Below are 27,423 nucleotides of genomic sequence, written 5' to 3' on the forward strand. Positions count from 1 at the left end.
AGTGATAAATGATAGGAGGGAATAACTAGAGGGCTATTCCAGATATGGTGGTAAGAAAAGAACTTTCTTGGATGGTGACTGAACAAAGGTGAAATGAAGTGAGGGCATGAGCCACACAAAAATTGGAAGGGAAGGCATTCAGGAGAACGAAAGAGTGAAATCACTGGTGCAGAAACCAGTTTTCTTGAGAAATGGAAAGATGAGCATTTGTCCAGTATAATCTCAGTAGGGAATGGTGGAGGTAGAGCTCTAAGAGACAAGTGGGTACTACCAGGGTCATTTGGGATTATGTAAATCATGCCACATCATCACTTGTGTAAGAGCTTTAATATTCCCTAAAAAAAAAAAAAAAAAAAAGAGCTTTAATATTTTCTTCTCAGTTCTTATTTTTTAGCAGGCTTATGTGCTGCCCTCATTTAGCTTTAGATCTAGATATTTCTAATTAGAAGCAATTGAACCTGCATGGCAAAAACATTTGTCTTCCTAATATAGTTTAGTTAGATTTAGAAATTTTGTGCTTTGGTTGAAGTACTTGTCCTAGTGAATATAGGGTGAATATAAAAGAATGAAAGAATTTGATTAGTTGTTTTTTTTTAATGCTTTTAAGTAATGAATGAAATATGCTCTACACCAAAATATTACAATTCTGAATGCCTTCTTTGTGCAGGGGCTCTTGAAAGTTGCCATAGATAATGCCAGAGCTCAAGAAAAACAAGTCCAACTGGAAAAAACAGAACTGAAGATGGATTTTTTAAGGGAAAGAGAACTAAGGGAAACGCTTGAGAAGCAGTTGGCTATGGAACAAAAGAATAGAGGTATTTCTAAAGTTCCAAATAAGTGTAATATTTTATATAATCTATTTAACAGAACAATACTATGTTTGGTGATTTACTATGAGAATACAGCTTTTTTGTTAATTTACTATGTTTGGTGATTTACTATGAGAATACAGCTTTTTTGTTAATTTACTTATAGCTGAGGTTCACAGCAGGATTTGAATCCTAGGCTCATTGTGTTTTTTCATTTCCAGAGTATAAATGATTTCTCTTCTGTTCATACCTCAGGGAATTGAAATATGTCTATTATATAATTAATCACATAGTTTTTATTGCTCATAGAGCTTAACAAATAATTGTAAGATAAGAATGAGCTCTGATGACAGCCATGAAGAAAAATCTTATATTCATTCACAATTGCCCTTTGAAAAACTTAAAAGTTAAAGTCATAAAGCTAAAATAGAAAATACTGATTATTCAAGCGAAGCAGATATAGTAAGATATTTATCAACTGAAATTGAAGACTGATGAATATCTGAACAAATGACCAAAGTTGAGTGTTTGTATAATTTTCTTTCTGGATGCCTCATTTTCATCCAACAAGGTCAAATACACATTAGTGTAGAAGCCAATATGAATTTTTATTGGGTAAAAACAATGATATCACTAATCTATGAATTGCTTCTTCTAACACATTTTACAGTGCATGTATAGATAATTTTGAAGGTCATTCATATTTGTGAGTTTATATTATGTGTGAGATTAAGAGTATTTCCTTTACAACCAACTTTCCCTTTGCCTCAACAATAAGATTCTCGTAAGTACTCCAGGGGGGAGCACCTACTCCCTCATTTAATAAGTATCCAATATAAATATCCCAGGTGTTCTTTTATATGTTTGATACAGTCATTTGAAAATCATTGTTTCTGCTTTGTTTTTCAAACCAGTAGTAGGTTTTTTCATTAGTTACTATGAGGCAACAGCTAGTGGGTTCCTGGGATGAGGCTGATTTAGAAAAGCCATCACCACCAATATATGGCATATAATGTGGTTTCACATAGATTAAGGCAGTATAGTAATCAAAACAAGATAAACACTGATAATGGGATGTATTTTGTGTGAATAATGAAGATTTGTCCAAGAGTTTGTTAAATAGAACCACTTCAATGAGATAGCCATGTCTTGATTCTTGATTTTGTTCTCACCTGGAGAAATTTTGTTTTTGTTTTTTGACAAGACATAAAAGTAGACCCTTGAATTCCTGAAGTAATCTTTTGGTTACTTGAGAGAACTTTAGAATTTTATTGGTTCAAATCTTTTGGAGGACTTACATTAATTTTTTTTTTAACCACTAGAGGGCAAAACACTTCACAGATCACATCATGAATTTCCCATTTAATTAATTGTGAACAATAAATTAAAGGTAATAGCTATCAATAATTATCTATTATAAATGTATCCATTGAAGCAGTGTATTACCCTGAAGAGAGAATATGGCAATACCAGGTTCAATTGCGGAGCAGGAAACAGTAAGCAGTCAATGGCAAGGGACTAGGTATTGAGTTTTAGTGCCATGGAAGTACAACAATTCAAATAAGGAATTCAGAAATTACTGTTTCTTTTCAAAGAGACTTATAACCAATCATCTTTGGAAAGGGATAGAGTAGGCAAATGATGTTGTTGAGATAAGCATACGATTTTCATATTAAGTAAAGGAAATTAGCATTTATTCAAAACCAGTTTTGTTTTGTTACAAGACTGTAACCAATGTATGTTTTGATAAAAAACAGCCTCTGCTAATATATGTTACCGGCAACAATAAACTCAACAAGTTAATGGTCTGCCACCTTAATGGTATTAATAATTATAAAAATGGGGCATATGAAAGTCAGAAACTGAAACAAATTCTTACTTGAATCTTTATTACTTTGATTTATATTTTGACTAAATACTGTATTAAATAAAAATGTTGTTGTTTTTTCATCTGTAGTAAGAAATCAAGTAGTAAACTCTGAATGACTATTCCCTATGACTAATTCTAAAAGGATTTTCTCATACCGATTCTGTCACAGTCACATTCACATCTACAGTGTTTATCAACCAGAAGAAAAAAATTCCAAAAAGAAACATTTGCATGCTCTCCATAGACTGGCTGCTTACCTTATATAAATTGTAAAAACTAAAATAATTATCATACTGAAAGTATGGTCAACCATACATTTTGTGAACATTTGTTACTAGTTATTGGTTACATACTATATACAAATATTTAAATTGTCCAGTAGGAGAAAATGTATCATAATTAACTTTTTGTGTCATAAGCTACTTTTTAAATATAAATACCACATCATTGTCAGCAGTAGCACATTATTATCATCAGTGAGGTTTTATAGTCCACCAGATTGAAGCAGAATAAAACATGATTTTCTTGAAATATGTTATAGTGCATATAAAATTGCTTTGAAGAAATTATCGATATCTCTGAGCAAATTACAATAGCTTCATCACCCCCAAAAGACTACTTCTATGTTGATAATTAAGAGTATTTAGCTCCTCATATACAAAAATATTTATTGCCTTTTTTAAAATTTCAAGAAAAAAATTCTTAAGACCTGGACCAATGTAACTGTTTTGCAAAACAACTACAGGGGAAATACTCCATTTGCTATTCAAAATTGGTGCTTCATAAAGAGATAGAAGGCATGCTTATAAAGGCTGGCATGATTCTAACTATTATGTACTATTCTGATTCAAGGGCAGAGACTAACCCACAAAATTCATTTAATCAGGCTTCCTTTATCAGTGCATATAAATATTTACTAAAATTAGTTTCCCCTTAAATCTGTCTCTACATATGACAATCAAAGGCATCTTTGTAATATAACAGTGGTTGAAGGCTAAATAAAAATTAGCCTCCTTGGATATTTCACTGGGATTTATTTTAGATAAGGGTGGGATTTTTTTTTTTTTTTGGAACTTCTGCATAGGTAGACTCAGTCCAGCAGGAAAAAAAAATATATGTTTATATATATATTTTTTATATAAATATATATATAAAATCATAGATCATTGATAAGTTAGGGCATTGCAAAAAACTTTTTAAAATGTAATATACAAACACTCTTTTCTAGCCATAGTTCAAAAGAGGCTAAAGAAGGAGAAGAAGGCAAAGAGAAAATTGCAGGAAGCACTTGAATTTGAGACAAAACGGCGTGAGCAAGCAGAACAAACGCTGAAACAGGCAGCTTCGACAGATAGTCTCAGAGTCTTAAATGGTAAGAGGGTGCATCTTCATGCACGGCTCACTGACATTAACTTTTTAGCACTCAAAAGACAATGTAAACCTGTGTTTGTGGTTTCACATATATTCGTATATCTGTTGATTCATTACATTGTGTTTGTGGTTTTACATACATCTTTATCCCTAGTGATTCTTTAAACTGTAAGCCTGGTGGGAAGTGATCCCGCATGTTGGGGAATTGCTTGACTTCCCAGGTGCTTTCACCTGGCCTGTTGTACTTCACTCCAGTATCTGGGACCTGACACGGCTTTCCTGCATAACTGGGTCTGTCTGTACTGAAAGAGGATAAAATATTAATCTGAGAACTTCCCAGCTCCATCCCGTGTTAGGAACAATTTGGCGTTACTTATTTATCTATTCAAATATTTTGATGATTCTTATGGTTCTGGTCTTTGTTCAACCTTTAAAAGATGACAAAGATTTATGTAATTTTAATTCAGCTCCAAAGTAACAGGTTGCTCTTTTTTTTAAAGGACAAAAGCATCAAATGAAATATGTGTCCCTCTTACCTTTCTGTGCTTTTAGACTCTCTGACCCCAGAGATAGAAGCTGACCGCAGTGGCAGCAGAACAGATGCTGAAAGGACAATACAAGGTAGGAATTTGCAAAAGGCTATAAATCTAGATCTTGCTATATGAGTTTTTCCTCAGCTTTAGCCTGCTATTCAAGCATGTAGCCTACCATCTGGGCCACATCAAAACAAGTTCAAACAAGGTCAAGTCATCTTGCTTGTTTATATGAGTGAATTCATTTTGTGCTGATAGATTTTCTTTAAATTAACAGGTCATTTCTGTTTATACAATGCAATTAAAAAGGAATAATTAATTTTAAACAATGTATGATTTAATCTTGGACACAGTAAATGTGCTTTATTGAATGCTTGAAGCCCAATCTCACGCAGGAAGGGTTTATAAGTTCTCCACCGTCTGAATAAAAGCATGGGTTAATCAAATCGGTAGTTCTTAAATTCGAAAATTTCTCCTTCTCATTTTTGTGACAGATACTGCAAGGTACATGCAAAATAGACTGGTTCAATGTTAACAATAAATAAGATTGTTTAGTCCTCTGTGGATTTTCTGAATGTTCTGTATGCCATTATATACATTTTAATAACACAAATCTGCTGAGCAAAATCATATATAGAATACTAAAGGGAGTTGTATTAAACACTCAGAAGAGCTAAATATGTATATTGCCTAGACCATACTATTAGGAAAGAACAAAATCTGAAGGTAACATTTATAGTCTAACATCTATTCTAGGCAATAAACTCAGTCTAACAACATGAATACTAAACAGTAAAAAGAGCATTTGTTTTCTATTTTAAATGAAGATGGTTCTTCAAAGGGAAGCCTAAAATGATTAACTGCTATAATCCTCTCAATTGCTTTTATTTTGCATTTTAAGCTCAATCATTTTGGGGATATTGTTTGACATTAATTGTGCTACTTAATCAGCTCCAAAAGTGTCATCTTTGGTTTAGTGTAAAGGAAACATACTTTTGGAAAGTATCAGATATGCAATGAGTAAAAATTGGAAACTTGCAGAAACATTCCTGAAGAATGTTTTTGCCTATATTTATTTTACCTAAAAACATGATAATTATTTTTTAAATCCTGAGGCTTGAACCATATGTTATTATGAGATATCTCCTTGTATATACAAGATTAGTGTAATTGTAGATGTAGAAAAGGCTTCTTCTTTTTAGAGCATTATGGATATCAGGAAAAGTATGTGTGGATGTACATGTATAATCTTATTAAAATCATAAGATTTCTATTGTGTCTCTTTTTAAAAAAGATTTTATTTATTCATGAGAGACATAGAAAGAGAGAGGCAGAGACATAGGCAGAGGGAGAAGCAGGCTCCATGTGGGGAACCTGATGTGGAACTCAAACCCGGTACTCCAGGATCATGCCCTGAACCAAAGGCAGATGCACTTAACCACTGAGCCACCCAGGCATCCCTGTTGTGTCTCTTTTTAAAATTCCATACACATGTCAACAAATTAGTAATAGCAAAGCCAGTTCTTTTTATCAGGGGTGATAACTTCAATAAGGTCAATATAAATATCAGCCCTGATTTGTATGTGCAGGGACCACTCATGCATTAACTTAGCTAGTGGCCAAATGGATGTAAGAAAACACCTGAGTCTTCAGATGAATATGATATATAAATTATCTGGTATCTACAGAATCCATAAGGTTCCTCAAACTCAATCCAAGAAAAATTATAGGCAATATATTACTGTATACTAATGGAATATTTGTTGTCAGTGTTAGGAAGTGATTAGGCAAAGATTAAACATTTTGTATAGTGAATATCATGTTTATTCCAGGAATTTGCTATAGGTAATATTTTGGTCATCAGTAAGGCTATCGTTATTTTAATTTGAATTTGCAAAATTGACATATATTCAAATATACACTTCAATATGCATAAAATCTTGCTATATATGGTTGAAGTATTGACAGTTCTCATTTTCTATTGTGATTTGCTTACTTAAGTAAAATTTTAAATCATAAATTGCCTTCCTTTTGCTATCCAGAATGTTCTCAGTTGGGTAACAAAGAAAACTCACCCAAACAACTTTATAATTAAGGCAATAAAACATTTAAAGAACAATTATACATAGTGATTTAAAGCCAAATATAAATGATTATGGAGTTATTAAATGCTTTACTTTCATTGTAATATAAAATCTTAATTGTTCCCTTCATTCGTTCATCTGGTCAATTAAAAATATGTCTTCCTTAATTCTAACATGAACAGTAAGTAATACTCTATTTTTTGTATGATTATACTTGTATTTAATGTTTTGTTATATTGTTCAAAGTGCACAATGAGTTTTCAACAAAACACCTATTAGTCATGGTTTTAATTAGACAATATGGATTTTTTTCTCAAATGTAATAAAAAAAACATAGTGTGTGAATATTTTTATGTTTTAATTGATAAAAAGGTATTTCCCTGGCAATTGAACCACCCAAGACTCTTAAAATACCAGGCAGTTCCAAGAGATCATCTTTTGCTCCTCAGACTCCACTAAGTAAGCTCATTTAGTTCTATGAACCTTTCTTTCCCCCCAAATCTTAGGCTAAATGAATACATTTGGAAATCAACAGGACAAAATTAACTGTGAGCAGGAGAAATCAAAAATAAAAAACTAGTTAAATTCTGAGTCGAAGCACAAAGATGGGAAAAGCAAAGAAGGAAGTACCAGAACTCATTGCTGACTTGTGAAATGGTCCCTGCCATGCATTTGGGGAGCACTTAGCACCTACTGCTTCACAATATAAGAATGACAGGAACATGGCCTCTTACTCCTTTTGCTTCATCTGTCTTGGTGTCCTCAAGCCCAGGTGTTATGATACTCTTTGTATTCTTTCCTACTCCCCGTCCAGCCATAAGTAAAATTATTCTCTGTTCCAAAATAAACCCGACTTAATTAGGAAAGACAAAGGAAACCCACATTTCTCTATGCTTGTCATGTATTTATTTATTTTTAACATTCTGGCAATAAATAAATGCCATACTTGGCCCAAGAGTTAGTCACCTAGCAGTTGGGCACTTATATACTGCCCAAGTGCTGGGTAATTACCCACAAATAAGCATCCCTAGGTTAGTTAGACTAAATATTGCCTTATTGGCATTTAGTACCACCATTTATGTAAAACTATAGAAGGGAGGAGGAAACCAGACAGCAGTTTAGAAAATATTCCTGAGCAAAGAGACTCTAAATAATTTACTTACTTGTGATAAGTAAATCAGTTCATACTACACAGGGATAAATTCTTCATTATTGATATTTCCAGTAACTAACAAAATTCATGAGTTTGGTGGTGATATTATGGATAGAGAATGAACATTAAAAAAAAAAAACTTGTTTCAGGAGCTGAATCATATGGTGATTAACATTCATGCCTTGAGTTTTACAGATTTATATGGCATGATTTGTGTTAGAAAATTTTATCTTACTTTAAAGCTTTTTGTAAGATCTTTTAAATATGCAGAGTAGACTGAGTTCATATAAATACTCATTGAACACTTTTTTGGACTAGTTAATAAATGTCCCCCAAAACTTTTTCTGCCCCCACTTACACAAATGCACATCCCCACACTATATGCACCAAATCTACAATATGATGGCTTTCTTCAGCTGCATTCTAATCTCTTTTTAATCTCTCTCATTGGGCAATGGCAAACACTTAAATGGTTTCTTTAACATGTATGTTTTGATAATTAAATGGTTTCTTTAACATATATGTTTTGAAAAAGAATATATATATATATATCTCCAGGCCACTCAGATATTACCTAAGAGGTCCAGGTTATAGCCTGCTTGTATTTGGCTATCTCACAGAAGGCTCAGGGTCCAGTGCACAAAACCAAAAGGACCAGGCACCCGCTGCAAACCTGTCCTCATCCAGTGCTCCTTCCCTATGGAACCCTTACCTGCCCAATCCAACATCTTCCTTAATTTATACTGAGGAAGAGAAGAGCACACATTTCCTTCCCCCACCCTCCACATCCAATTACAACTCTTTCTCCTCATCTCAAAATCCTTTTTTTGATTCTCTGAAAGCCCCAGATCTTTCTCTACCTATCAAGGACATATTTCCTCCCTCCTTGCCTTTACTTGCCCATCCTTGAAATCTCATTTTAGAAGCTACTGCTTCCAGGAATGCTTCTCAGCCTCCACCCCTTGCCCCTGCAGCATCTCTCTGACCCCTGGGTCTATTTCTACCTCTTCAAGGTTTTTACCATGTCTTTTACTTCTCCACAGTAATCTCCTGTGCACTTATAGTTCTTTGCTCAATGTCTTCTTCCTCTCTCTGGAAGGTTGCTGAGCTGACTGTGAACCATGTCTATTTTGGTCACTACTGTGTTCCTAGCACCTGTATGTCTGACACATATATAAAAATGTGTCAAATGTTTGTGCCACATTTTTAGTACTGAATATTTGATATATCATGAAAGAATGTATCAATCATCAATGACTTAGGACCTGTTTGATTTTGTGAATGCCCAGGTTCCTCATTGTTCTGACATTTCTCAGACTTTGGTTGGAGAGATTGCTGTGAGGAAGTGAGGATAATATAATTGTACCTCAGAAAGTCAGAATTACAAATTCTGGCAGAATTAATTCTCATATCTGATAGCTGAATTATCAATATGTGTTTATACTTCTTGTATATGTGCATAATATTACATTTTTGTTTGCACATTCGATGTAAAATTTGGATTCTGTGAATATTCACTTACACTCACTTTTTTCCATTTTAAATTTATATTTAATTTAAAATGCTATTGTCATATTTCTTAAATAATACTTTCATCTTTTGTTTAATGTACATTAACCTTATGCTTCTTTTCTGATTTCTTATTCACATGATTAAATCTTCTCTATAAATTAGTTAGGTTATCAATATATAGAAGGAAACTATAACATAGGAGAATCATAGATCAGTGCTGTTTTATCTATGTCTTTTATCCGAAGAGTCTGGAAAGTTCACATTCAAAATAGTAGCTTTGGCTTCTTCTTTTTAAGAAAAAGCCTATCTTTTTTTAAGTAAAAAAAAAAAAATTGGTAAAATCAATGGAAATATGGACCATAGTTCTTTGACATCTTAGAATATCTGCAAGTTATGCTTGCAAAATCTTAACTTCACTTGAAAGTACATCTCTTTTATTTATTTCCAATGGCCATAATCAAAACTGTTTGGCTTTTTATTCTTTTTTGACTGATCTCAGATCATAGAAAACCAAATATTCTTCCAATAAAAGGACATAAAAGACTTGCCTTCACATTAACAATCTTTTTTTTTTTTCCAATTAAAAAATGTCTACTGGGATGCCTGGGTGGCTTAGCAGTAGTGTCTGCCTTTGGCTTAGGGTGTGATACCAGTCCAGGGATCGAGTCCCACATCAGGCTCCCTGTGAGGAGGCTGCTTCTCCCTCTGCCTATGTCTCTGCCTCTCTCTCTGTGTCTCTCATGAATAAATAAATAAAATCTTAAAAAAAAAAAGACGTCTCCTTTCTGCTTCCTAGATATTTTAAGATACATGCTGAATTTAAAAATTATTTATTTCTTCAACAAATATTTATTAAAAACTGATGATATGCCAAGCACACCTTTATGATGTTATTGCCTTAGCACTAGGATAGGACTTTAAAAATCAATTAAATCTCTTCATTTTGCAAACAAGGAAAGTGAGACTTAGGGAGGATGCGTGACTTGTTAAAGGTTATATCATGAGTTAATCAGAATCTGGAATATAACAGTTCAGTAGCTTTTCACATTCCCTTATTTTCTTCCTGATTATTTTAAAATTAGGATTGGTAAAATGTGCTTTTTTTTTTGCTCTTTTAAAATATGTGATTATTATTGTTTAGTAACTTATAGTTCCAAAGCATCATAAGCGTATCATTCTTATGAGTGTAGTTTATATATTTTATCAAATTTTTTTATTGAATCAAATGTTTTAGCACTCGTTGAATTTCCTAGTAATACACTTTCTTTCATTTAAACTTAGATATATTATATAGTAAGAGGAACTATTTGCTTATTAAAATAGTGAGGTGGATTGGAAACTGCTATTTTTGAGCCCTTCCTATATATTCTAATTTAAAGGTGAGATAACTAAAGTTCAGAGTGACTAATTAATATTCTCACATTTGCACTATGAGTTAGAGGGGTTACAGACATTTGAATTCATATTTATGACCCTAAAGTCCTTGTTCTATTTTCGATGCCTTGCTATCTAGACTTAATTCTTGTCTCTTCTGCAATAACTACTTGGATCCCTGTTATCCGTTGGAATAGTTAACACATTGTCTGTTAATGACTTAATAAGTTCAAAACAGTTTACTGACAGGTACTAGAAAATGATATACCATTGGGAAAAAAAAGGTTTCCTTTCCAGTTTTTACTTCTTAAATCCATCATTAAGCCTATACCATGTTTATAGACACTTTTTTGTTTGTTTATTTATTTAAAAGGTTTTTATTTGTTTATTCATGAGACACAGAGAGAGAAGCAGAGACATAGGCATAGGGAGAAGCAGGCTCCCTGTGGGGAGCCCGATGTGGGACTTGATCCCAGAAACCTGGGATCATGACCTGAGCCAAAGGCAGACACTCACCAACTGAGCCATCTAGGTGCCCCTTATAGACACTTTTAGTCACACTGGGGAAAACTCCCTCCAAATGAAGAAAACAAAGTGGCAATTAAAGGTACTAAGAAATTAATCATATTTAAATAAAAGATTTATCTGCATCCCTAGCAAACAATGAGCTTAGTATAAATTTGAAATCAAACACAAATCCAATTGTCACTTAATATAAGACATTTGGAGAGTCTCTTCATTTCTATCTTTAATACTTAAAAAAAAACTATGTTTAATATAAAAGTGGAGGTTCTTTAGGCTCTTTATAAAAGTGGAGGTTCTTTTAGCTACAGAACTAGCAATTAAGAAAGCAAGGAGTCAGGCCTAGATTCAAATCTCTGCTCCACTATTTTGTTTTTCCTTTAGTAATTGCTTAACATCAGAGGGTTGTTAGAAGGATTAAATAAAACAATCCATGTAAGGCACTCAGCATGTACTAGACAATAATATGCATACAGTTAAGTTTTAGCTATTAATATTACATTTTATTATTATGAGTTAACATATTTACAGTGCTTAGCAACTGATAAACACTGAAGTTATTATTACTGATATATATTTTTTTTTCAGAAAATTGGTCTTTTATAGTATAATGTGGATTTAGTCCCATAGTAAAGTGTAGAAAAATATAAGAACGGTTTTTTTTTTTGTTTTGTTTTTTTTGTTTTTTTGTTTTTGTAAGAACGGTTTTGTTATAGAACCTAACTTTTCTATTTGAAGATGTTTTTAGCTTAATAGAGGGAAAGGAAGAGTTTCATGAAAAGAAAGAATTTTTTTCTGAAAAAAGGAAAAAAAAAGAGAAGGTTGATCAAAACTGGTTTCTGAACTGCTTGTACTGCATATTGACTATTGTTGAGTCACTAACAAATAATGCTGTTGCCATCAGGATTACCTCAAACTATTTTTCTTGATCTTAAAAAAAATAAATATTAAAATTATAGTACTATGAACAAAACAAAACAAAAAACAAAAATAAATTTACTTCTAGTCTTTTGGCGCTGGTTTCTGGTGTTTGGCAGCATTTCAATGCAGCTAATCAATTTGAGACAGCATTGATTAAGTTGAACAAAAGATGATATTGATTGCAGGCTGTAACCAATAAACAGGCTATTGTTCCACAGTTATCATAGGTCATTGTTAACTACTCATTTAACTAGACAGAGTTATTATTGTTAAATAGAAAGTCTCAGAGATACTCATGAATTGGAATATTTTATAAAATTTTAGAATAATACCTTCTTATAATTTCAGTATAAGCATTTTTATTCTTTTAAGATATATATGACAAATTAAATATTGTTTTTGAACGAGGTGGCTATATTTAAACACCAAATCCTTTTATCAATTTTTGTTGGAAATGGCTTCTTACATAATTTAAACTAATTAAACATGAAGTGAGACATGGTGGGCAGTTAAGTATGAAGCTGCTGAAAATAGTAATAAAATATAGTTCATTATAATTATTACTTACAAAAAATTATTTTCAATGTATAATTTCCATAGACCTAACTTTCTAAGCTTTGGTTCTTATGGGGAAAAATCATGATTCTCATTATTTGCATTGAGCTGTGACATAACACAGGATTTTGTTGTCATTTCAATTCTTACTCCATTGTCCAAATATTATGCACAATAAATTAAGGCAAAATCATTGGGCTTGGTTTGCAATATGGTTGACATCATTTTTCCTAGTAAATGCAATATAATAGATAGTAATTTCTATGACAATTCAGAGGATATGGAAAATATCAAGAATAATTAGAATTAGAGATTTAGAAAGGGTAAAAGGGACATTGTACAACTGAATTGCGATTAGGTATTGAAACAAACCAATTATTTATAGAAAACACAGTGTTTTGTTAGCATAGATACAACTGAATTAGATTGGCTCTTTCATGAATGTGTTTGTGGCTTGACTTGAATATTGTCTGAAGACCATAATCAAAGAACAGTGATAAATGGAAATTGGGAAAAGTATTAGCAGGGGACCTGAAAGATCAATGGTAGATCCATTTTGATTTAACATCATAATTAGTGATATGGAACAGTGGTTAAACAGAGTATATCAATGAAATTCACAGATGATCCTAATTTAGAAGGTGTAACATACATTTGTGTGGACAGTGTAAGTATGCAATGGAAATTTAAGGAATTTAGGAATTTCAGGATGAATGAAATGAGTTTATTTTTGTAAGAAAGAAAATTTAATTTTAAGATCTGTGGGTTTAAAAAAAAACATTAAAAAGGTCAACAAATGTCAATGATAATGTGTGTCCACTTACAACTTTTCATAGTTGTGTACTAACAGTGAGTGGCTATAGCACTGAGTGAAATGTCAGAGGATAGGTAGAAAAATGAGCCTCTGTCATTTTAATATTAATATTTTAAAATATTAATATTTTATATATTTTATTAATGATACTTTTTATTATTATGAATACTAGATAGTCGAAGAAATTGATTTTTCATTGTGATCAATACATCCCATTCATTTCTTTTTTAGATAGTATATCCTCATCTTCGCATTTAAGAAAAATTTATTTAAAATAACTTTTTGCTTTGAGTCTTTTTACCTTTATTATCAAAAGAAATAATTGATGATCATTATATCCAATTAACTTGCTCACTGATGATTGTTGCAATAGAAATTATATGTACTGTCTACCAAAGCTGAAGAGGGTTACTATTTTGGAATATAGATTAAAACTAACTCTGGTGGTTCATATCGCATAACATGGTTCCTCTTTTTGTATCTACTCTTAGACAGTGACAGTAGCCTGGCTATCTAAGAGAAGCTTTATTAAATATTCACAGTAATTTCTTTGAGATGGAACATAAATAGATTTTTATTTTCTGAAAATATTTTTTATACTCCAGGAGTTATCAAAGTTATCTGAAGATATTTAAATTACAGAAAAAGAACCCCTGCTTTGAAGTCTATTCACTAAATTACAGGATTTGTATGTACAAAATAAGAAATCAGTACATAAACACCTGGTGATAGAAAGTATGTCATCAATTTTGATAGCATGTATATGTTTAGACATTCAAGATATATAACACTCTTTGCTATAAATTCTTCTTTAAAAGATAAGACATCATCATTTAGACTATAAATGTAAAAATGCTTATGGTGCATTATTCCACCTCCCATGGTTAGGGACAGAACGCAGACATGCCACAATAATGTTTTTTATTTCAACTGTTCGAACCATATTAATGAGAACATCATTTTGGAGAACTAATTATTTCTATTTGTCTTGTGTCACACTTTCTAATTCCCCTATATTAGCACAGCCAAAGCAAATTAATTGCTTTTCCAGCAGTTGAACCTTGTCCAAGAATGAGCTCACATTCCCTTCCATGTTCCCTGTTTCTGGGAGTGCATTGTGTCAGAAATTTCTCTTGATACTAAACATAGTCTAGAGAATATCTTTACAGATTTCTGTGCACTCACTTGATGAAATTTATAAGTTTAAGTGACCCGCCAGGAAAGATAAAGTTCTTAGCTGCAAGATTATACATCAAAACAGTTAAAGTGAAATTAAAATTAAATGAATGAATCTCACTGAAGCAAAAAAAGCAGTAATTAATGGTTCCCTTAATTGTCTTCATAAAATATTTGCATGGGTCTAATTTGCATAATTTGCATGTATTAATTAATCTTTCAAAGGAATTTTGTGCTGAGAGAAGCCAAAAAATCTCTTTGTTTTATTTAACATCTAATGAAATATTTATCTTCTTTAATGAACTTCTCATCTTCATTAAAATAAAAATTGCACAAGTTTGTATGTTTTAAATGTTTTTATAATTGAAGTATTCAAAAAATCTCTTTAGACTTACAACAGCTGAAAAACAAACACATTATTTAACATTCAGTATCATTTTAACAACAGCAACACTTAAATAAAAAAGGAAGTCCAATTTCACTTTCTCAAAGGTGGCAAAGCATTTGGTAAATGAATAAATGAATATAGCTATTTGGTTTTAAAAGTAAGATTTACAAAGGACCAATCATTTCTTTCAATGGTAATATTATTTTTATGGCTGAAATAGTGGGCAGCTAGAAGGTATATGTGAGAATAATCAGTATGTTTAATTATAGGGAAATGGTTCATTGGTTGAAAATATTTTAACTGGTTCAAAGAAATTAGTCCATTAAAATCCACTTGCTATATAGTAACAACTCCTAGATTGACAATATTTCCTGGCAGGAGCTATCCAGTTCCAACTTTATTCTAAGTTTGACTGCTAGAGATTTGCAGCAGAGGCTTCTCCTCTCACAAACTGAGATCATAGTGAAGACCAAAAGACGTGCCTTGGAAAGCATGAAATTCAAAATTTCATCAAGTGCCAAATAGTACAGATTCATGAAAGCTAGGGAAGAATGTGAGGAGGGAGCCCAGAAGTTAAACAGACATAAGGAAAGGGAAATTGATGATTCGTTAATGGCATTCTTTTTTTTTTTTTTTGATGTAACAGTGATACAGAACATTCCAAAGAAGAACATCAATTAACATTTTCTAAAGCAATTTCAAGTTTGCACAGCTTTTTCACCTACATTGTTTTTGTGTATTTTCACCGCAAGCCCATTTTATATTTGAGAGAAGTGAGGCACACAAACACAAAGCAGATTGCTTGGGATCAAACTGTGAACTCAGGACCTCTGAGTCCGCTTGACTCCAAATGCCTTGCTCCTATCTGACATCAATCTTTTTATCTCATGATAATTTATGAAGTGGCTATGAGTGGCTAAGCCCGATAATGAGGGTGGCATCAATTTATAAGGATTAAGATTCGAAATGCAAATATATAGTTCTTTCCTTGTAAAGTTTAGTAATGAGATAAAATCAATTAAATTGACTTTGGTTTCCTCTAGGATCATCTTTAGGGTAGTAAAAAGGCATTTTCATTAGACAATGGATATTTCTTAGCCCTCCAACCATTCTCATGATTTGCAGTTTCTCATGAAGTTTTCCCTAATATAAAAAAGAAAAATTAAATCCATTAGGTTACAGAAATAATTATTAATTGGTTCCAAAATGAATGCCAATACAGATTTTTTCCTTAACAATGATAATGTATTTAATAAATAACTGATTGCTAAAGGATTAAAATTTAACATTACGATGACTTAGTTCTAGGAGACCAGTGGTAGAATGAGAGCCATAATCTACTGTCAAAACTACCATTCATTAATGTTGTGACCCTGGTAACTCACTTTAACTATTAGGACCTGTTCTATTACTGATATTTCTATCCTATTAAAAAGACAAAGACATTAAACTTTTTATGAGTATAGACACACAGATTACACATGTGTGCAAAGATACATGGATTCTGGATTCTGGCTGCCTGGATTCAAATCACCACATTGATTTTTATTACCTGTAAAACACAGACTGCATAATTAAACTTTGTGATTTCTGGAGTTCCTAATCTGTAAAACACAAATAATGATCACAATATCCACTCACAGAATTGTTATGGGATTAAGTGAATTAATATATGTAAAGAGCTTAGAACAGTACTTGGTAGAGACTAAATGCTAAAAAGATTTTGCTATTTTTCAATTATGCACAAATTGAATATAATAATACTTACAACAGTATTCATTTTGGTAACAATTAAACATGCTTAAGATACTAAAATTATTTTAAGCCCCTAATTTTTTTCCATATGTGATACATCCTTTTTCTTTTAGCATGTTTTAAGCTGTAAAATGCAAATTTTATTTACCAGATTTTCCAAGGCATTTAAAAAATTAATGACAGAGTGTGAATTTCAATATTTATGTCAATTTAAATAATATGGTTTGAGGAGATTTATTTGTAGCCAAATATTCTGTATGATTATTTATCTTTTTTCAAATTAAATAAAAGATAAACTAGTTATTCTTGACTCATTTAGGATGGAAATGTTAGAGCTTCTTAATTTTTTTATTATATTTGGCAAATTTCTCTTAATATGGTTTGTATTTTCATACAGTGTGGAGTAACTGCAGATTCTTCTAATTCATATATAATCATACTCGAGAGATAGTAAATCTCCACTTAAGCTTACTAATTACACCTATAAAACCATGAATGATGGCTACAAATTATTGGATCTGACTCTCATTCTTTATTTATTTCTCCCTGGGAGAAAGAGCCCTGGATGGGGAGATTTTAGACCATAAATTATTACCATACATAATCAGGTTTGCTGTGTTTAACTTTGATTCCGTACCATGATTTTATATTAACTGATGAAATTTCCATTTTAACAGATTAAGAACTAATTATTGGATTTCCATAATAAAATGATATTTACTTATAGTTATAATTTCAATGTCTTCATTTTTTCATGATTTTACTGATTAATATAGTTCTAGGTCTATTTTTTTCAAGTTACCATAGTTTTTTGAGTACTTTCTGTAAGTTCTCCAGCAGCATTATATTAAATGTTGCAGTGCAGCCGTCCCTAGTTTAAGTGTTGGAAATGGAGAAGAATTTTGCAAATGAGAAAAGAAGATTAGATATAAGACAACAGGAACAGAAAGTACATTCCTCTGCTAAGTCTAACAAATGGTTCTGGGTTCCAGCCCAAGTGAGACCATAAACTCAGTACTACCATGTCTTTTTTTTTTTTTTTTCCTGAAGGAACTAAAAAATACGTACTTTTACATAAAAAGTACAGATTTTAAAAAATACTGTGGAAACCTGAATAAGATAAATGTTTATTTACAGTCTTTGATAATAGTGAGAGAAAATCTCAATCCAAAAAAACCCAGATTATGTCAACACATAAACCAAATTGAAAATAGAAATTAAGTCACAGGTATAGAGAACATTTCTCTAAGCTTTTGAGAATGAATGTAATGACTTTTCCTAACTGCTTTGATTTCAGACATACATTTGAGATAGAATTTTGAGATCCACTTGCCCACATTTTTCTTCAAATTTCTGCAATTCAGGCAAATAATTGATATGATTATTGTAAAGGATTAAAAATGCCCACTTAGTTTGTAAATTCTAATTATACTTCTTAAATTATTAGAATGAGAATTCAAGAAATTGCAAAAGATACTTTAATGTAAAGCGTTGGTGAATTATATACTATATCTCATAGTCTGTGTTTCCCTAAGAATTCATAGTCAATTCTGGTTAACAGATTCCCAAGACTCAGTGAATGAAAAGAGTGAAGTAAATATGGTAGATAAAAGAAAAGCATTAATGGCATGGCATTCATATGCATATGTTCTATCTTTTGGAATAAATTTCTTATAAATCTTATTTCTTTCAGGGGACCTTACTGAGATTTGTGATATATTTGTGCCAACTTTCCAAGGGTTGCCAGCAGCAGAATCAAAATATTTCTCCATATCATATTATTCTACTATTTGTAGATATTTTATTGTAGTCTTACAGTAAGATTTTTTTTTTCAGTAAGATTTTTAAATGCAGGTAAAATTTAACTAGTGACTTAGTGCTCCTTGTTACATCTCCCAATATAGCAAATGAAAGCAGTAAGCCATTGTACTGAAGTGATTTGAGTTCAAATTAAACAGAAACCTCACTGGCTCTCAAAAAGTTACCCTTGTCAGATCATCAGCAAACTATGGTTCAACACCCAACAGGTCATCCATCCAAAAGAAGGCTAAAAAATGTGAGCTATCATGTTAGCAGGAGAGCAAATCTCTTCTTGCTACAAAGCTGGGAACAGTACTTAGCTTAGTTTTCCACATTCTCTCATCCCATAATTTCCTGTCCACAATAAAGTCTCAACTAATTCCAAAAATACTGATAGCATTTATCTACAGAGTAAAAATGTTATGAAAATTAATACTTGAGTGCTTATAAAGAAACATACCAAAATTAGGTAGATATTTTTAGGATGTTTATATACTTAAGTTTTAGTATAGCTAGATTTTTGTATTTTTGTTTTTGATGAGTCACATATGAATTGATTTCTAAGTTAATGTTTAAATATTTAGTTGATGGGTAATTGCCCATTTTGATCTCAAATGAGGTTCTTGGTTGCCTTGTTTTGAATAATATTTCAACATGTAATTCTATTCCTTTGTGAGAAAATTGGAACACAGACATTTATTTAAACCCAGCAATTCATGTAGAAAGGCTGTGAATTATCACAACTCAATAGGCTCTTGTGCAAGTTGCTGGTACAAAACAAAGGAAATACAAAAACATTTCCAATGATTTTCTTAATGTTAAAATTTATAGCCAACAAAGAGGTGAAATTTTATGTCATTATTCAAAGATATAGGCTTTTATATTTTAACACTTTCAGGAACTTTAACATGAAATATTAGGGAACAAGTATACATGCAATTATAGCAATATTCGATGCATCAATGACTGTTTAGAATTCTGAGACTTGAAAATAATGACATTTTAAAATATTTATTTATTTATTTGGGGGGGGGTGCAGAAGGAGAAGAAGCTTCCAGTGGACTTCATGCTGAGCATGGAGCCCAGTGCAGGGTTCTATCCTACAACCCTGAAATCATGATCTAAGCTGAAGTCAAGAGCAGCTTAACTGACTGAGCCACCTGGGTACCCCCAAAATAATGACTTTGATTATTGTTTTTTACTATTGGCAGCATTTATAATTTCTGAATGAAATGAGTTAGCAATGTGACAAACATGTGAATATATAAAACTAGACATTTTTAAATTATTTTTGTGCTTAATTTTAATTTTAGTTTTTTCTTTACTGTGGTTTCTGTATTCTCTCTCTCTAACCACTAACTGGAGGTCCACATTTTCATATGGTTAGGCTAATAAGTAAGTAAGTACAGAATACAAATGAAGAAAGTTTTGGAAGCTCCAAAAATACAAATTTAAATTTTAATGAAACTTCAGAATCACTACTTTCATCCCTTTCAATTAAATATTTTTCATCTGACGTCTCTTCTTAAAACCCCTCTGTCCACTGTAATTGCTATAAAATCTTCACTGCAGTATGGAATGGAAAGACTGATATCAACTTCTTCTTCTGAGGATCATCTTGTGAACAGTTTGGGAGAACAAAACTTAAAAATGGCTGTCTGTGAAAAATGATTATCATTTAAAAATATATATCTTCTTGAATTTTCAAAGTTCATATTTAGTATGTTAAACACTCTACAAGGCATGCATTAAAGTTGATATATTGCACTTAAAAATTAAATTCGTACTTGCTAAAATCATCTGACTATGAAACTTTTGAATTGAAAGTAACATCTCATGGGATGAATTTTGGCAAACTGTCTATTGTCACTAATTCTTGATAAATCTATCTGTTGTAACTAATCATTCTAATGAATGCTTATACATCAAATGCTGGGGCCAGAAAAAAAATGCAAAACACATTTTATCTTTTCTAGATAATATATAATCTAGTGGGATATAGACATAAATAAGTAGTTCTAGTAGAATATATACTGAGTTAATTCCTTTTGATAAAACTGTGGGTGTCAGGTGTCAGCATGGTAGGAAATAAGTCAAATTTTAGTTATATAAAATATGAAATATTTATACATTAAATTTTTACATGAAATCAGGAATTATTTTAACATCAGATATGGCCAAATCATGTACCTACATGTCTCTATATTTAAAAACAAACATTGTCTATAAGCATTTTTGGTAGTCATACTTTGAGATTTTTCCAATAGGACTCATTTTTTGTGTTGTTGTTTATAAAAACCCACTAGTAAACTTTTGTGAACATGTATTTGAGGCCCAAAATTAATTTAATAGATTGAATCTGAAATTTAGAAAATTTGATTTTTTCCCTTAAAGATGCAAAAAATTGATCATTCTCTTTTAATGAAGTACTGCTTTGGTCTAGGACTACTGAAATGTAAACAAAGTACTTTCAGAACACAAGTCAACCAGTTAATTCCAGTTGGGTGATTTGTAAAGATTTTAAATATACATTTGTAAATATCCTCTGAGAAGTTATATTATTGACATATTTTCTATAATTTTTTTCAAAAGAAGAGACATAAATATTATGAGTGTTTCTGAGTATGGCTTTAAAACAAATTCCTAATAATATTTAGGAATATTTATCTGCTTCACTTTGTTTTATATTTTGAACCCCTTGTTTTATATCTAAAATCAATATATTAACTCCTAAATTCAATATAAATGTTGCATGGGAAGTGTTGATCTAGAGTGAGAATAAAGAAGAATATAACGAATTCAGAAGTGAGGTAATGCAAATCTAAGTTCTGGTGTTGTGCAAGGAATAAGTGGGAATGAGCAGTGAAGTACAAGGGAAAATCAACTCATAAGACATAGAAAACAGCAGTTGGTAATTTGAAGTAGGTGGACTGGAAAAGAGATCCAGGCCAATGGGGCATTTAGATAGAGATGAAGAGTATACATCCAGGTGAATTTGGAGCTGGAACTTAAGTATGAGACAGTTTGACTGTGAAGTCCAGGCAAGAAAAACAGCTGTGGACACCATTAAGGCCTTATGTTGAAATACAGAATCTCTTTACTCAATCTTAATATTGTTATTCTTCTGATAAAGGCTAGAGTGTCAAGTCATCTCTCCACCAAGAAAAGACTATAATAAGAGTAATAAATGCAACATTAAGAAGCAAAGGATGTTCAAATGACTAGGAATTAATACATTTGTCTACCAACCTTGCTTGTAATGAATGACCTAATATTTTTTTTTAAGTAGAGTAAACATTAAGTAGCTTTTTTTTTCTTTGTATTTTTTTACTGGAGTTCTATTTGCCAACATATAGTATAACACCCAGTGCTCATCCCACCAAGTGCCCCCATCAGTGGCCGTCACCCATCACCCCATCCCCCTGCCTACCTCCCCTTCCACTACCCTTTGTTAGTTTCCCAGAGTTAGGAGTCTCATGTTCTCTCACCCTCTCTGATATTTCCTAAATAGCTTTTTTTTAAATGGCAGTTAGAAAGGATGGATTACTCAGCATTGAATTTTGTTCATTAAAGTGAGTATAATAAAACTGGGACCCCAAAATTTACAGTACTAGATTATATACATAAAATTAGAATAGAGAATGCTAAAAATACATAGCAGTATATTAGATAATTCACAGTTTGACTTATTTATTTTGCATCTTTGTTGATTCTGCAGATTTTTCCTATGACAAACTGTCAATTCAACTCTTGCATTAAGAGACATGTATTTTTCATGATATTGTTTCATATGGCAATATGTTGGATATCAGTCCTTTCAAGTAATCAAACTACATTGAATAGAACCATAAACAAAAAAGCGACAATAATTTACTTGTATTGTTAGCTTTCCCTCTGATGCATACATATTCTTTGCAATCGTTTGAACAGTATAATACATTCTTATTTTGATGAAGGGAAAGTAAAAATTACACTTTAGACTTGGTAAGTAAATAAAAAATGCTTGTGTAATAGTGTTTTGAATTATCACAACGAAGTGTGTGTTATGCCAAAATAATACTAGTCCACCATATTTTAAGCTTTAGGAGTACCATGATTTTTCAGTACATAAGACATTTGGTAATAAAGTCATCAAATGTCTGGTTAGAGTTGAAGCATTGAGAGAATTCTCATCTGAGCACTGAACTAGCAAAGAACCAGACCTGTTAAAGAGGGCTGATAAAGTAAGCTTTTCATACAGACACCATAATGCTGTCACGGTGGGAAAACAGGCAATATTTATTAATCAAGACTTAAGCAAGTTAATATTCTTATAGCTATACAAGTAAGTTTCCTTAAAGATAGAACCGAGTTTGTCCAGTTGAAATGAATCAAGCATATATATATATTTTAAAGGTTTTATTTATTTATTTATGAGAGACTCACAGAGAGGCAGAGACATAGGCAGAGGGAGAAGCAGGCTCCCTTCAGGGAGCCCAATGTGGGACTCGATCCCAGGACCCTGGGATGAAGCCCTGAGCAGAAGGCAGATGCTCAACCACTGAGCCACCCAGACGCCCCTGAATCGAGGATATTATGATAAAATTAGTCATTCGTGGTTGAGCAATTTGGTATTGTCTAAGTGCAGCTGTGAGTTAAGCACTAAAAAAAAGTATACAGTTTCTCTGGTGGAAAAATAAAGATTTTATTATAAAGTGGTTTTGACATAAGCCCCAATGAGTTCCTTAAATTCATAATGTCTCTCGAAATCTAACCTTAATTCAAGATATAATGATCTACATGGTGACATAAGTTAATTTTATTCATGTCACAATTGGTAGTGATGGGGAAATAAGGCAATACTGACAGTAACCACAGCCACAAGCTATTAATTCTAATGGAAATAGTGGCCTATGTTACCATGACCCAGGGCAGAATTTCATAGTAGGCATGAAATATACATATATCAGCACTGATCTTTTCTTCCTAAATATATGCACATTTATTATAATATACTTTAAATGTTTATTTGTAGAGTTTTTGTGTTTATTTTTTGAAATTGAATTAAAGAAATTTGACAATCTCATGGAATTTAATATATGCTGAGCACAAATTGGAATTTAAACATAAACTGTAAGTAAGTCCAGAGTGCTCAGATGTGTCCTGAAATTCTTTGTGTCTAGAGACAGAGACAATTTGTAAACTGCGAAGTTATCTATTAGCATTGCATATTTTTGTAATAGCATATTCTGGTTCTCTTGTCTTTTCATTGTTTTCCACTTTAGAAAGCATTTAGTGGCTTATATTTGTCATTGTTTGTGGTTGGTTTCATTGATATTTTCCTGATGAATTTGCAAAGAATTATGTCTGTTTCTTTGGAAAATACACAGCATGATAAATAACAGTTTCAAATATTGCAAGATACCAGGTTTAATCAAAATTGAACCTAGCCAATCATCACCAACGATGGAGGGACATTAAAAAGATTGTCTGGCTTCTTCTTCAAACTAGTATCTTTCTAAGTGCTTTTAATAGAGAGATCTAGATTTTTTTTTTGTCCTTTCTTTTTTTGTTAATTTGTTAAAAGGTAATAACTTCAGCACTATGGAGCTATACAATTTCCTGGGATGGTTACTTCTGTCACATTGCATCAAATATTTGATGTAATCAGTATTATTCCGAGAGAAGTATAATACAAGAATTAGACTATTAACAATTATCATTGTTATTTCTGGGGCCACCATATATCATGAAATAAGATCATAAGTCTTTATGAAGAACCTATTTTTTATTTCTAGTAGAATCAAATTGCCCTAAGGTAATATAAGGAAAGTTACTACCACCTTAATAGATGATATACATATTTAATATATATTTATATATGCATAGATATATTTTTATATATGTAATATCTATTTTTAAAAGACAAATCCTCTAAAGTTGTGAAAACATTCTGATTTAGAATAATTTAGTCCATTAGTAGCAAATCAGAGAGTTTTTAAAAAGTATTTTGATGTAGGGACACCTGGGTGTCTGAGTCAGTTAAGCATTTGACCCTTGGTTTCAGCTCAGGTCATGATCTCAAGGTCTTGAAATCCAGCTCAATGGGGAGTCTGCTTGAGATGCTATTTCCCACTCCCTCTGCCCTTCCTCCCCCTCTGCTTGCTCGCTCACTCTCTCAAAGGTAAATGAATAAGTAAAAATGAAAAAAAAAAGATTTAAAAATTATTTTGATAATACTGTACTGGCGAACACACAGGTTGGTTTTGCTGTTTCTCTGATGTGTAGGCAAGCTTCCAAGAGACCTCACAAAGTGGCATTTGGCTTGATGACTTCACATGACCCAGAGTCAGGTCATCAATTTTTTCTGTGTTCCAGAAGAAAGCAAACTGAGATACTATACTAAAACATACTGTAAGTTACAAGAACTGAAATATTTATTTGTGACATTGACCAGCACATCTTTCTTATAAAGAAAGGAATATTAATTATGTGCTGTGGCACAACAAATTATGTCTAAACTTTGTGGTTTACAACATTTATTATCTCACAGTTTCTGTATATGAAGAATCTGGGAAGAGCTTAGTTGGGTCATCTGCTTAGAGGTCTCTTCCAGGCTACAAAAGGTGTTGGAAGAGACTGCAGTGAACTCTAAACTCAACTGAGGCAAGATCCACTTCTCAGCTTACTCATGTGGCTGTTGGCATTCCTCCCGTTCTCAAGGGTGTTGGATTGTTGGTTACTGGCCAGAGACCACCATCATTTCTTTGCCACAAGGACTTTCCATAGGGCAGTTCAATACATGGCAACCTACTTCAGCAGCTCAACCAAGTGAAAAAATTCAGAGAGAGTGTCTGCCAGCAGGATAAAAGTCAATTGTTTATAACCTAATCTTGGAAGGGACTTTTCTTCACTTTTGCCGTATTCTCTTCATTAGAATCAAGGCGGTGGCTAGAGTCCATACTTAGAGGAGATGGGGATCACACGAGGATTGTGAATATCAGAAAGCAGCGAGCATTACTGTCCTTCTTACAGGTTTCCTACCAAAGTGGCTAAGCAGAAAATAAGCCATCAAATTATCTGGCAAGAATGGTATCGAAATAAGGAGTATTATATAATCAAATATTTTCTAGACTTAAGAATATATCTAAAGGTAGACCAAGTGTGTGCATCACTCTTTGAAGGGAACCTTATCCCTGATTGGTGCCTACATGGGCACTTGCAAAACTTGCCAGATTAACTGCTTCCTCTAGGCTACTTTTTTGGACACTGTTAATTCCCATATTCTTTCTTTAGATGTGATGGTCCTGTCAACACATTTTCTTGCCTGTTTGCTATTCTGTCTCTTTAATATAACTTTACACTTCTCTGGGCTGGTCTCTTGTGGGCTAATTTTAAAATTTAGTGCATGGAGGGCTACCTTATTTAATAATTCTTGTGTAACATGTTACTATTCTTACCCATATACTGTCTAAACAACAGTTGAGGATTCCATTAGATAAGATATAAAGAAAAACTGTTCTCCACAAAAATGTCATTTCTTTAGTTATAACATTTCTCAAATTTATTTAAAAAATTTGAGACCTTTTCATGGAAGTTTGTCATTTGTCAAATTTAGCACTGGGCCAGTATTTTGGCTCAGCATTATATAAATGTGTCAAAGCTCTAGACATTTTGAACTTTCTTCACTTACAGGTACTTCCCTAAACAAATATAACTTTATTAAATTGCTCATTCAGTCATGCTGGAGAAAATGGAAAAAAAATGGAGAATGGAAAAAAAAAAAAGAAAATGTGAGAATTTTATGGGACCCTGGGTGGCTCAGTGGTTGAGTGTCTGCCTTTGGCTCAAGGCATGGTCCTGGAGTCCTGGGATCGAGTCTCACATTGGGCTCCCCGCAGGGAACCTGCTTCTCCCTCTGCCTGTGTCTCTGCCTCTCTCTCTCTCTCTCTGTGACTATCATAAATAAATAAATTAATTAATCTTAAAAAATTTAAAATCTTAAAAAAAAAATGTGGGAGTTTTAAAAGAAAGACAACTTTCCCCTCCAAACTTAAAAGAAAATAACTGGGCTTTTCAAGAGCTGTTCTTCTAATTGTCACCTTTGTTGTTTTTTTTTTTTTTCTTTCCCCAGAGATAACACATAAGTGTATTCTAAAAACAATTTATTCACTGAGGATTTTGACTGTTTCTTGCAGTTCTGAAGGCTATAAATGCTTAATTTGAAAGATCCGTTTCCCTTTCCTGCAATATTTTGTTTTATCAAATAAGGCATCACTTTTTTCTAATTATAGGCATAGTAGATAATTTATCCCTGCATCATTCAAGTTCAGATATGCCCTCAAATGATTATTTCCTTGCCTATCTGTGTCTTAGTCTTCTTTATTCCAGGAATGAATAGAAGAATGGAGAAAGTAATGAAAGGTTTTTACTATGCTTTACTTTGCTGAAGTTGGGAGGTCTCACCTTCCAATCAGGACAAGGTAACCTAAGTATAAAGAACCCCATTCTCACTTGCTGGTACATTAACCACTGTGATGGTTTCCCACTTCTTACTAATGAATGCTTAATTAGAATACACACACACACACACACACACACACAGATCCCTTACCAAAGTAGATCTACCAGCAATATTATTTTTCTTTGTTTACAGAAACAAAACAGAACTTTAAAGAGGTCTGTGTTCTGCTTTTTTATTTGTTTTTTATAAACTTTTAAAAGATAATTTGTGTTTCAGACACAGTTAATCAGAACAGTACTTTCTGTATACCAACAAATGCACATTAGCATACATAGTCCTAACT

At 32.3% G+C, this 27,423-nt stretch overlaps 1 protein-coding gene across 1 annotated transcript in view; it reads left to right on the forward strand.

Moving 5' to 3' along the window:
- The window catches only part of DACH1 (dachshund family transcription factor 1), a 423,769-nt gene that overhangs the window by 383,149 nt on the left and 13,197 nt on the right, over window positions 1–27,423 (forward strand). Inside the window, exons 8-10 of the mRNA XM_072782825.1 lie at window positions 668–815; window positions 3,908–4,051; window positions 4,603–4,671. Coding sequence (XP_072638926.1) covers window positions 668–815; window positions 3,908–4,051; window positions 4,603–4,671 — 361 coding nt within the window. The remainder of the gene's footprint in view (window positions 1–667; window positions 816–3,907; window positions 4,052–4,602; window positions 4,672–27,423) is intronic.

The sequence above is a fragment of the Canis lupus genome, chromosome 17 (assembly GCF_048164855.1).
Source record: "Canis lupus baileyi chromosome 17, mCanLup2.hap1, whole genome shotgun sequence".
Taxonomy (NCBI): Eukaryota; Metazoa; Chordata; class Mammalia; order Carnivora; family Canidae; genus Canis; species Canis lupus.